This window comes from Lagenorhynchus albirostris, chromosome 16 (genome assembly GCF_949774975.1).
Source record: "Lagenorhynchus albirostris chromosome 16, mLagAlb1.1, whole genome shotgun sequence".
Lineage (NCBI taxonomy): Eukaryota > Metazoa > Chordata > Mammalia > Artiodactyla > Delphinidae > Lagenorhynchus > Lagenorhynchus albirostris.
The window spans coordinates 75443061-75456014 of record NC_083110.1 but is presented as its reverse complement, the minus strand read 5'-3'; the positions used below and the strand labels follow the sequence as shown (position 1 = coordinate 75456014).

The 12954-nt window shown below is 39.9% G+C and overlaps 1 protein-coding gene across 2 annotated transcripts; it reads right to left on the bottom strand.

Moving 5' to 3' along the window:
• Positions 1-465: 465 nt before the first annotated feature.
• Positions 466-11437, bottom strand: BUB3 (BUB3 mitotic checkpoint protein). Of its 2 annotated transcripts, none has more exons than XM_060126219.1 (8): positions 11302-11437; positions 10659-10853; positions 9968-10037; positions 8022-8173; positions 5359-5517; positions 3509-3686; positions 3048-3264; positions 466-2047 (listed from the first exon to the last, which is right to left on the bottom strand). In XM_060126219.1, the coding sequence occupies exons 2-8, from the start codon at positions 10851-10853 to the stop codon at positions 2032-2034; spliced, it is 987 nt and encodes a 328-aa protein (XP_059982202.1). In that variant the 5' UTR covers positions 11302-11437; the 3' UTR covers positions 466-2031. The 2 variants fall into 2 exon arrangements, with proteins under 2 accessions (XP_059982202.1, XP_059982203.1); XM_060126220.1 differs by having other exon boundaries at positions 466-811.
• Between the last annotated feature and the right edge of the window lie 1517 nt (positions 11438-12954).

Sequence of the window (12954 nt, the reverse complement as noted above, 5' to 3'; positions counted from 1 at the left end):
TATTACATTATTGACCATCCCAAGGGCTTCACTTTGATTTAGCATTTGATGGATAAGTACAGACGGGTCTGTCACTTGGCTGCAAGTGCGCCTGCTGGCTGCATCAGCACCGGGCTGGGCGAGCTGCAGGAGCCCGGCTGCACCAGCTACCGGGAGAGAGTCATGCCAAAAGGCGCCCGGCAGCTGCCATGCAGTCTGTGCCCATCCCGTGAAGCTGCACAGTTGGCTCGAGGGCCCTGCTGATCCAGCGAGAGGGCACGAGGGAAATGGCAGAACTCCAACAGATCACTTTATCCAAGACTGAATCCCCAAAGTACATCAGAATAGACATAATTAAATGAGGCAGTGTGGACCTAAAGGTACAATGTCATCCCCACCAGGCCCTCGATGAAGGGAGTTTTGCTTTACAGAAGCCTTTTTATGAAGTAAATTACATTAATTACCAACATTTAAAAACATCCAACATTTAAGGGTTCTGAATCTCTGATTTATTAGACAGCATGGAATTAACAGGTTTAGGTTATTTTACAAAAAGAGCTCAAGCTGCTCATACACAGCAACTGGGCTTGCTGGGGGAAAACAGTTCTTCAGACTACTGCAAAAGGACACAAAGACTCCTCATCCTACACACAGTCAGTATGAAAGGGCACACAGACAAGTTTTTTGCAAGACAGAAAACAGAGAAATCCACATACTAAATAACGCGTCCACAATGACTATAACACATCCCTTAGGGGATAAGCATGTAACTGTAGGAAGCAAAACAAAGCTTTCCATAGAGAAACCACTTTCACGAGATGATTAGGTGGACCTGCAATGAAGAAAATACATTTCAAAAGATGGGTTCAGACTTACACTAAGTTTTCACTGAAATACTTACAAATAAGACCTTTCTCTGTATCAGAAGAATTTTTTTTAAATACATCATGGATAAAATAAATTTCAGTAAAGGTCCAAGTACCATTCAGAAACATACATTTGCAAATAATGTAAATAAAAAACAAAAAGTGTGACAACAAAAATACTATTTGGTACTACCCAGAATAGGCCAAGCTAAGTTCATGTTCTGCTTCAGGGCATTATATTGAAATGAATCTCATTCTCACTATAATTTTTTTCTTTTTAACCTTAATCACCAGTGGCTGGGTAACTGAAATGGACATGAGAACTATATAAATGTCAGAGAAATATGTAAACCTCATTAATGTTTCCAAAAATTCATTTAGAGATAGAAACAGGTCCAAATAGATGCCTGTCTAAATGTACTGCAATTACGTTACAATTATTTTTCCAAATACACAGATATGCTCTGTCTTTTCTCAGCTCATTACTGACTCAAACAATTTGCTCTTCTGGGATCAATTGTTTGCTAATAAATAATTGTTTACAGTCACAAAATGATGTTAGGAGGTTTTCTTATTAGTTTTCCTTCTGCACCCTAATAAGATTGAAAACGAGCTGATTCCCCAGAGTCTAACCTTAACCTTGCTTTGTTTCACAGCCCAGGAAATGATGACCCATCTGCTTCAGAAAATAATGGACGGCCGAGAGGAAATATTGTTTAATTGTAGATTAACCTCCTCATGAGGCAGTCTGAAGCAGCTTTAGAATTAGCAACTATAACCAGCAAGAGAAACAAATGGCTCAAGAGCCTTTTTCTCTACCATTTAAGGTCCACAAAGAATGCAAAGGGGGTTTTACTACCTACATTTATTCACAAACATTTATTTCCACAATAGAAACAAACACCATCAAGGTCAAAACTGATTCTCAAAAGTGCTGTCGCTGCCCTCAAATTCTGTTTGTCCAAATACCTTTAAATGCAGCAAACCATCAAACCATCTCATGCACTAAAGAAAGTGTTTGTTTTAAAAAAAGCAATAAAAACCTCTTTTCCAATATTTTCAGGTTCTTATAATATTAAAATTAAATTTTTTCCCTGGTTTCTTTGTTAAAAGTAATAAATCCACCATTGGGGAGTACGAATTGTTTTATTATCATCAACATGGCACTTAAGTAAATGAAATCTTGTCAAGTACATGGTGACCTACAAGTTCAAAAGAAAAAAGAACAGCATGAGATCAAAATGGCCAGCCAGGACAAGAGATACAAAAGTGAGAGATTAAATGCAAACACAGCCCTTTATCCAACAGGCTTCACATGCTAAGTCTGTTCTAAAGTCAAACCTGTAAAAACACACATGATATTGAGTATTTAATACTCTGTCCCCTTCTCAGGGACTCAACCAATTTAGCAACGGGACTCTATACCATTCTAACTCAGAGAGGTACAGGAATCCTGAAAAGTCAGTTATTCCATAAATATTTACTGAGGACTTCCTTCCAGGGCCTGAGTAGACAGGGCCAAGGAACAGGACAAAGACTCTTGGGGGTTGGTATTTCATGGTTAAACAAGTGCCTAAGTATCAGGTTTCCCTAAAGCCTGGAAGCCTGGTGCGGGTAATTAAGTAAAAAGCTTTGCTCTAGGTACCAAAAAATGGAAATGGTTCCTCTCTGTCAGCAGTTACAACCAAGAGCCGAAGACATCTATGAAAATTTCGAAACTAAGGAAATCTGCTATCGCAGGCAAGGCCATATTACTCTGAATTTCCAGTAAGACCTGAAGGTCATTCATTCTGTGTAAATATTAAAGAAACAACCTCTGTGGAGAGGGAAGATTTTTGGTAGTTCAAATTCTTAAATATCTTAAATAGAATTTGCTAAAATAAATTATTCTTGAATTCCTCAACTTAATTTTGAAGCAATGAGCTAGTAATAACTCCAGAGATTCAAATAATAGTGCCTATTCAAGAAGAATGAGAGTTTGACATTCTTCTCTACAAAACAACTAGGCACAATTTTATCCATCAGACGTCTATCAACCTACGGATATTGAAAGCTTGGGAGAACAAGATAAAATCAACTCCAACCCTAGAGTCAGCTGTAATATCGAGCAGGCATCAACAATGCTATTCATGAATTTAGAAAAATTAATAAATCCTGGGTTGAATGCAAGAAAAGGCTCAAATACAGGTGAAGCATACTCACTTGGGTTTTGTTTCTGCATCTGTCACTTGGCGAATGAAGATACCATCTTCGGGATGTTCCGTGTCATCCATTTCATACATATACGATGATGCTATTGCAAGTGTAGTCCCATCATTACTGAAGGCGAGTGACGCAATGCTGGTGGGGTACCGATGGAACTGGCACAGCCGCTTTTTGTTAAATGGATCCCAAATATTTACAAATCCATCAGAACCACCTGCAAGTAATTTCAAGAGTTACAACAGTCCTTAAAAGCAGATACAAAAATAACCATTATTTTAACCATTTTTAAGGTCACAGAAGTTACATTTTCCCCAGGGAGTATTATACCAGTTTTTCTTCCCTGTAAATATCATAAAAAGCAAGCACAATTTTTTAAAACTCTGCCCAAGTACAAACGTGCACTGTTCAATTAATAGCAAAATGTTGTTATCTTAACAACTAGATACAGGTTAGCATACCTGTGGCAAAGGTATTGTGGATGTTGTGAAACGAAATGGCGTTGACTGGGTAAATTTGCTCAATATTATTTTCTTTCAGTCTGTGACACTTGAAGGCATACTTCTTCTTCTGTACCTCAGGGCTTGGGTCCAAGTACTCAACTGCCACTCGGCCTTCAATAGAGCTTAATACATAACCCTGACAAGAGGAAATCAGAGGACAAAAATGGTGAATCCAGCTTCCAAAACTAGGCCTGGATTCCCAAACTCAACCCAATTCCAAAATTCAGCCCACAGTAAAGAAAGATGATTATTTTTAAAATGAAAAGAGAATACGGCCAGGTTTTAACCACGTGTTTAAGCTGTACTAACATAGTTAAGATCACTCCAAAGTTTAAGAACACTTATATCTGTTTTATTACAAGTAAATAAATAAAAGGCCACCATCACTTGCCTTCTTCATTCTACCAGTACCCTGCACACTGCAATCAAAAATGTTGAGTTATTCTGTCAAACCTCAACAGGAATTTTAAAGTGTTTCAGTATCATTTATTTGTTGTCCTGTCCAGAAGGGGACTAGAATTCATTCCATCAGCTGGAATATGTTTTTCTTTGCTCTACGCCTCCTCACCTCTAACAACTCTAAGAGAATTGTGTCTCCTTCACTGAGGGTACCAATAATCCAAACCAAGTGGAAAACCAGCCTTCCATCTTGGTCATCCTGCCTCTCGCATTTAACTACACCAAGTCAAGTGTACACACAAACCACACAGATTTTCAGTGATGTTCAAACGTGGCTTATAATTTCAAACCTTTCCTCACTTTGCCTCGAAATAGTATGTCAAAGAAAGTAAGAGATGAAGATAAATATGAAATCTATATTTTTAATTCTTCAAGATATGAAAAAGATTTACTCCTAAAAAACTACTTATGGAGGGAAAAAAAATCAGTAAAATGTTACTTTTAAACTTCCATTATAAACTGGAAATAAACTCTGACGGAAAATTTTAGATAGAAGACGTAATAACATTCATAAATGCAAGCATATTTTAATCATGCACTTAAATCTCTAAAGTTCACATAACTGCAATTCCTTATCTTCAATGGAAATTTACAATATCCTGAGAAGAACTGTGATCATCATTTGAGGTACTAGCCTTCTGATAAGCACTAAGGATAGCCATTAGATTCCAAAGACACCCACTGTTTTTAATGACTTTTCCTCTTGTAAAATTCCTACAGCAGCTGACCCCACCACCAACTTCCCTTTGAACTTTAAGGATTTGGGGACGAAAGGGCAGATTAATAGTGTCACCTCATCTAGTAATGATGATGGGAAGGGTGACCTACCCTGTTCGTCATTATATGAGGGACAACGCCTCTCTACCCTCAATGGCATTCTTTTAGAAAAGAAAAATCCAGGTCTGCTAGCAGACTGACTAAACTCTATTAGCATTAGGGTAAAAAGAGGTGCAAAAAAAAAAAAGAAAAAGAGAGAGAGAACAGCAAATTCCATAATCCTAAATTTCCAGATTTAAATTTGAATTCACTGTTTTGTAAATTAAAATACCTGCAAAACTCTCTCTGATTACTGTATACCTGTCAAGCATCCTGGACTAGCATCACCAAGGAATCTGAAAACCTCTACTCTAGCCACTGGCAGATTACTTATCCTCTCTGAACATCAAAGCTTTCTCTAAAATTGAGTTAACATACCACCTTTTAACAAAAGGCTGGCAAAAATTTACAACAAATTCTAAATCACTACTCAAAAAAAAAAAGCAAAGCTTTAAAAGGCAGTGACCAAATCATTATCATATAAGATCCTCTTATTTTCAAATTCCCCGGGCACAGGGAGGAGAGGTCAGTACCTGCTTGTTTGGAAATGCTCGTATGCAGCGAGTCTGGTACTTGAGGCTGGACTCCCGGCGCTGCTGCACGTAGCCCATGTTCCGTAAGTCCCACACCAACACTCTGCGGCCTGCGGTGCCCACAATCAGCCGGTCTCCAGACACTGAGAGGGTATACACCTTTCAAGAAAGATCAAAACTTGCTGAAAATCATCTGCTTGCCTGCAAATGGCATTTCGCACCAAGATAAAGTCCACTAATCATAAAACCATAAAAAAGTTAGCTGATCAGGTTCACAAACACAGGTATGAAATTTTAAATGCTACAGTTACACAATCCAATTGGCACAAAATAATAAACACAAGATATTCTTAATACTTAACCAAGTATCACATAATGCACATTCTAATTAACTCTCCGAAAGCATCTCTGAAACAATTCTCTTCGTTACTAAAACAAGTTAAATTATTAAACAGTTTTTACAGCCCTCTTGTTTCATTCAGTGACAATATAAAATTGTAGAAAATACTCAAAAAGGAGATAATAAAGCCATAAAAACTCAAAATAGCTTTCAATGGGCTTCTGGCTTTTCATAAAACAATCATTTTCAAAGTTATTTTTCTATGACCACCTTTTGGAAGGATATTTCATGTTGTAACTCTAAAAATCTTGACTCTCCCAGCTGTCACACTGAATAAATAGGCCTTCCCAGGAAGAGTGAGAGAGCTATCATTAATTAGCTTCTTAGTTGCTTTTGGTGGCATACGAACTCAAAATTAAAAGACAAGGATAGTGGTCTGGCATATGACAAGGCAAATTCTTATACCCTGACGTCATACTGAACACTCAGGACAGTGTTATCTTCAGGGAAAATTTAAAAAGCATTTTATTCCCTAAAAGCATCTATTTTTTTCCCCTCAAAATTCCTTTTCTTCAATATCAAAACAACTTCCACAAAAACATTCCTTTAAAACAAATCACAAAATTTCCTGCCAATAAGCATTTAAAGTTACTTATTTTCAAATATGTGATCTGGGGACTAAATAGAGGTAGCAAATTCATGAAAACGGTGGCAAAACGTATGTTCCTGATCAGGTTAAACCATTTTTTTAAAGTCTAGACTTCAGGTATATATAACTATGCCCTGATCATTACTTTCAATTAATAAGCAACTCATCTAATATTTTAAAACCTGAAAAATCATTATAAAAAATGAAGAGGCCTCATGACATGGTAAGATATCTCTTTAACATTCAGTAATTAAACCTTATGGTTAGTAATCACTAATATGTTAACCACATACTACCAGCCCGGAGGAAAAAAACAAATTGGGTTTCACAATGTAACGAGCGGACACTCTCTACAATCTGGCCTTTAAATTCAACAGCTAATTTGACCAAGGGAAAAACAAGAAATTTAAAAGATTCAAAACAGTAGATTTAACACAAGAATATTTCAATAACAGACATATTAAGATTTACCGCTGTTTATTCAGAAAACATGTTTGCAGAAAAACAGAAATTAACCTAAGATATATGAAACACCAAATTTTAAGAAACACAGAAAGAGATCAGTTGATAACAGTACAATCAGAATGGGAATTTTATCTTAAATCTTTACTATACAGGTGACACACAAGCTTCTAAAAGTGCTTTCTATCCCCACGAATCATAAATCAAGTAAAAACACTGTCATGCTACTGACTAGGCATATACATTTATCAAAAACAATATTAAAAAAGTGACATAATGAACCTTGCTGAACCAATAAGCAGCTTGATTCAGTGTGGCTGTCCATTATATGATATTCTGTCAGCAATTTATCACAGCTCTTAACACGTTACATACAACCATAAATCAAAACCAGAAACAATGCAATTATTTTATTCTGAACAAAGGTCTTGCCAGGAGTAGATTCGAATGTGATGTGACAAAAATAATGGCTCTTTGGATGCACTACGGTATATAATGACAGCTAACAGGAACTGAACAGTATATTTACATTGAGGAAATAGACTCAAGTGAAGGATACCTTTAAATTGCTAAAACAATCAATCTTTAAAATTAACTACCACCTGATAAAGTCTGATAAAGGATACAGCAAGAATGCTCAATTACACTTCCACTGTACAGATAAAAAGGTTACAATAATACACAAAGTTTCAGTTTTAAGAAGCTTCCTTCACTACAGCCTTCAAACTACATCTGTTAGTATTAACAATAAATAAATGGTAAAAGCCAGGGAATATAGAACATCTTTTTCACTAAACTTCAAATGATAACCCATTTCACCCTCTTAGTCAACGCAAGAGAAACCTCAGGTCATAAGTGAAAATGAGTGATGCTCCATCCCACTTCCTGGTTTGGGGCCGTCAGACCCAAATGAAGGCAATGGAACAGTCTTTGCTAAATGACTTCTCTGAAAAGTTGCTTCTCAGCCCTAGGACTGAAAGCATTAATACATGGAAGTGGGTTTAGGACTAGTGCTATCCAGTACAAATACGACAACTGACAGAAAATGTTGCCCAAAATACCAAAATTAGTTTTCCTTCACATATTTAGCTGAGTTTGTAAAGCAGACTCATCAACTCTTAACCTCTAAATTGAACATCATATTCATCAAACATTTATCAAGTCAAACCACCCCAAGGACCATAATTCCTGTTACGAATATAAAGAGCCTACCTTTTCAGGCTGAGAGAAGGTCCCAGCATTACAAGGGGTTCTGGGATCCCACAATTTAACTGTCTGATCCCAACTCCCAGTAACCATCACATTCACTTCTGGACAATATTCAACACATCTGATAGGGGCATCATGGGTTCCAACAAGATTTTCTGTAGGAAAAAACAAACCAACAAACCACACCTAGCTTTACTAAACAAAGATTCCTCAAGTGAACAATAGAAGGAAACATTCATCGCACTGTAACAAATCCGCTTCCACCCACTCAATGGAACTACTACACACAGAAAAATTTCTCCGCGACTAAGAAAAGTCATCCTTTCATCTCTGTTCACCTCACAGTGCATAGCTTGATTCACTGGCATGGTAATACCAAAAGCTGACTTCAGTTTCAGATTACATTAAAATGGTGGCATATTTGTTATGTTCCTCACTTGATTCTAGATTCCTTCAAATCAGGAACCTTGTTTAAACTTCTGACTATCTAGTACAGGTTCTTATACACGGTAGGTGCTCAAGAAATACCTGATGAAATGAACCAATGAGTGGAGAACTCTGGTCAAATGGATCTGGATAAAACTTACCGAGTTAAGCTGATGTTTCAAAGAAACTTATTTAAGTGGTAACAGGATTATCTGAGAGCTGGGGATGAGGAAGGCAGGGAGTCTTATGATTAACCCACTTGGTTTTCATGGTGGGTCAAATTTCTAACACACAATTTCTTTCGTCTCAGTTTCAACTCTTCACCCTATCTGATTCATTCATTCAACTAACATCTACTAAATGTCTACTATGTGCCAGAATCTATACCACATGCTAAGGATACAACAAAGAACAAACAATATGTGGCCCTGATCCTCAAAGAGGAAAACTACCTGTTTAAATACATACTTTTTTTTCTTGTTTAAATGGTATCTCGTGAAGTTCAGCAATGACCTTCTGAGAATAAACAGCTAATTCCCTTCATTATGGCCTATAACTTCAAAAACTTTTGTTTCCTTTTCAGTGCTTTTTTTCTCCTGAGTTTTCAAACAAATAGAATCTAAACCTGCAAGCTAACTTCCTATCTAGAATAAGCTGCTAGCAAACAAAACCAAACACCTGCAGTTGTAAGTTACATGACAAAACGGCTTTCATTCAAAAGCCTCTTCTGACTGGATCCTTCTTTATTTTTTTTTTGGATAAGATATAGTCCCCATCCTCTATCCATCCCACTGTCCAACTCATCCTCGTTAGTCGTATCTCTGTGCCTTGCCATGTCCTTCAAGTACATCTATGTCTAACGTACGCATATACCAAAAAAAAAAAACCTCCACTAGAGAGCTCTGTGTGTATTCGGGTTCCATTCCAATCTCTACTCTGCTCCAAAGTCACCACAAAAATGTGGGTAAGTTATTTCATATCTCTTAGAAATTAACTAAAAGAAAATGTGTCATCTTGTTCTTCATTCAATAAACGCAACTGAAGCATATTCTATGCTAAACAATTATACAAGCGGGGTTAACATGGTATCTGGACAGGGTTGGCTATTTTATAATGTTAAATTTTTTAAAACCTATCTTCCTTCAGTCTAAACTAAATTAGTTTCTGAAAAGAGAACGCTGAAACATCAGCACTGTCCTGGAAAAATCCTACTGAAAGGTAGTCCACTGCGGGACCCAGTCCCCTTCTGAGGGCAAGGGAAAGGGCAAATACTTAAGTGCCACTTCATGTAAACACTGTGGATGGAGATCATGAGTTTCACTGATAAAATACATGCGTAATATTTTGTGATTGTAATTTAATGGTTATCATTTAAACGAAAAAGTCCTAAATTCAAGCCATTTTTACTTGTATCTAAGCAACTTAGGAACTAAGCAATTCAGGAACTACTCTTCATGAATAAACATTTACAAGTAAGCACTAACTAAGAAAACACTAAACTGGTAAAAACGTGGCTATGTTACCTTGATCAGTGTTCAAATCATGCATTTTCAATTGATGGTCTAATCCTCCACTCCAGGCATGTGTTGGATCCTGCAAAATAAAGGTGCAAGTCATTTAAAACTTACAGAGCTTTAAAGAGCATTTTAAAATTCCTGTTTCTACAGCCAACTATCCAGTTTATGCTCAGGACGAGAGGTACACTGGGCTCAGCTACTCACTGTAAACAAACAAAAAAACAGTACAAAAAATAAAGCAAATTAAGGAGCTGAGAAAAGTACTACGCCAGCAAATTAAGGAAGAACTGTTCACCACACTGGCTGACAGTCAACAGGCATTCCCATGTACTCGCAAACAGACCTTTCTTTTAACAGGACAGCCAAATGTTACTGTCTTGTTGTGCGTTTCAAACACATTACGTCCAAAAGGTTTGCAGGGTTGCGCCATTAGAACACAAGGGGAGACCGAGTTCTTGACGTCTGCAAGTCCCCAGCGCCAAAAAAAAAAAAAACCCCACACACACAAAAAAAACAAAAACAAACAAAAAGACAGTACCTGGGGCTCAAGGTAAGTGCTGGGGGAAGGGAGGGGAGCTATCCAAATGACCCCACCGACAAAAGCCTCGGCCCAACAACGGAAAACGGATACTGTTGACCAGAAACACCATACCGAGACTATTAAAGGGGGGCAGAAGCGGAAGCGGAGGACACCTACGTAGAAAGCGCAGTCCAGGACGGCGCCGGTGTGCTGGTACTTGAGCCGCATGGAGTTGGCCGGCACATCGTAAAGGCGCACGGACGTGTCCCAGGAGGAGACCAACAGGAACTGAGAGGTGTTCGGGCTGAACTTCACCGAGGAGATGCCGTCCTCGGGTGGCTGGTTCAGCTTGAACTCGTTAGAACCGGTCATCTACAGAACAAGCGCCTAGTTAGAGTCCCCAAGGGTCCGGGGACTGGACTCGCCGACGGCGGGGCAGCGAGGGGGCCCCACGGGGGCCGGGCCTAGGGAAGGCCGCAGACACGGCCTCTGCGCCTGCGCGGAACCGCCGCGCCCGCCGCGGTCCGGCCTCATCTTCCCCCACCCCACCCCACGCCGCCCCTTCTAAGCGCCCCAGCCGGCCGCGTCGCCGCCACCGCACCCCTAACTCCACCCTCCAGGGTGGCCCGCCGCGGGCTCCTGCACCCCGGCCTCCCCCACTGGGCCTGCCGCCCCGCCTGCTCCTGAAATAAAAGAAAACCTGTGGAAGAGGAACCGGTTCCCAGAGGACGGCTCCGCCAGCTCCGGGCCCGGGGGGCGGGGGGTGGTGGAGGGGTTCCCAGAGAATTCGCTACTGCGCCCGGCCGCCTCTCCCCGTTACCCTAGCTCCTTCTGAAGCAACTTCGCCGCTACTCGCCGCCGCCTAGCTTCCCTCGTAGCTCTCGCAGGCCGGACGAAAGGGGCGGAGAGGAAGTTCCAGCCAATGCCTGCCATTGGCTGATTTCAAACGCCAACGTCTCGCTCTAGGCAGCCGATTGGTCCGCCGGGCGTCAGTCAACCCAGGCAACCTGTTCCGGCACAAAGGCGAATGACGGCTTTTCCGGTCACGTGGCCTCTTTTCACCACCAGGCTGAGGCGCCAGCGCAGGTGCCGGACGAGTGAAAACTACAACTCCCAAAGAGCACCGCGCCAAGGCTGCGCTCACGCCCTCGCCCCTCCGTGTGCGGCACGCTGGGAAATGTAGTCTCCCAGGGGCCGACGCCTGGCCTGTCCTCTGAATAGTAGGCGGGAAAGATACTCTTCCCAGTTGACTCTTGGGGCCCTCCCCATCTCAGTTAATCTCTCAGACACAAAAACCTTATTTTGGTCAGTACTTTTATAGAGCTAAATTAGTTTCCCTTCCACTGCACATGCATATGCCCATGAAGTTGACCAAAATTGGAATGGAGAAAAAACTATTTGTTCAAATGAAGTGTATATTTTGCCCTACTTTTTTCTCATTTTCCTGGACATTCCACCTATGAACCAGGCTCTCACATTTCCCACTGTCGAAGATCTACTGACCTTAAAGATACTCATCCTTATTTATACTCTGCTTATCTCTTCATTCCATTTTCCTGCAAACATTTATTGAGCACCCAGCGCATGCCAGGCCTGGTGAGAAAACCGGGAAGATGCATTAATCAGACCGATTCTTGCTCTTGAGGAACTCTTTCTCCAGAAGGTTGGACAGACTGAGAAACAAATGATTACTCTGCAGTGTGTTAAAGCTCAAAAGCCTCTTTGAGACATATGTTCAGGTAGGGCCCTAAAATGACACCTACAAGCTTCTCTCCGTCCACCCCCTCCCACTCCAAGAACTCGCCAGACTTGCAGGCTCGGTTTGCTGGATTTTCTGTTTCTAGAATCCTCCAGAAATAGAATCAAGAACGTTGCTCCTGTAATGAGAAATAATTTGGTCTCCATGAAAGAAAAGCAATACTTAATTTATAACTAGAATGCTGTGACTCAGTTACTCTTGAATATCAAAAGTGCACTGAAAATTTTCAATTTAATCCATGCTATAACCTCTTTTTCACAGGCTTTTGTAAAAAAAAAATCTTATTATTAAATGATCTTGTATGAAGTGGGAGGAAACTGCTGAGGTTAAAGTGTTTAATTTCTACCTTGATAGAGAAAAAGTGTTGTTGGTCCTTATGCATTCATATATGCTGACTCAGGTGCACTTTTTTATGAATGGTGACGCAGTAAACACACAACAACCACCCTTCTGCCCGGTGTATTGATGATATTCCTGTCAAAAAGACAGATTCTTGCCCTGTCTCCTCACCAGTCCTCATACTTGGTTCTCTCTCCTCTTTCAACAACTTAATGGCTAGGTTAAGAATTTTAAAGTGCAGTGCCTTGCCTCCATTCTAATTTTGGCTAAATAATTTTATCTCCAAATAATTTTATTTGGTTCCCTCTCCCAGTTGTTTATTTAATTCTACTAGTGTTTCGAGATTCTGAGCATGAATTACCCACTAATAAAATC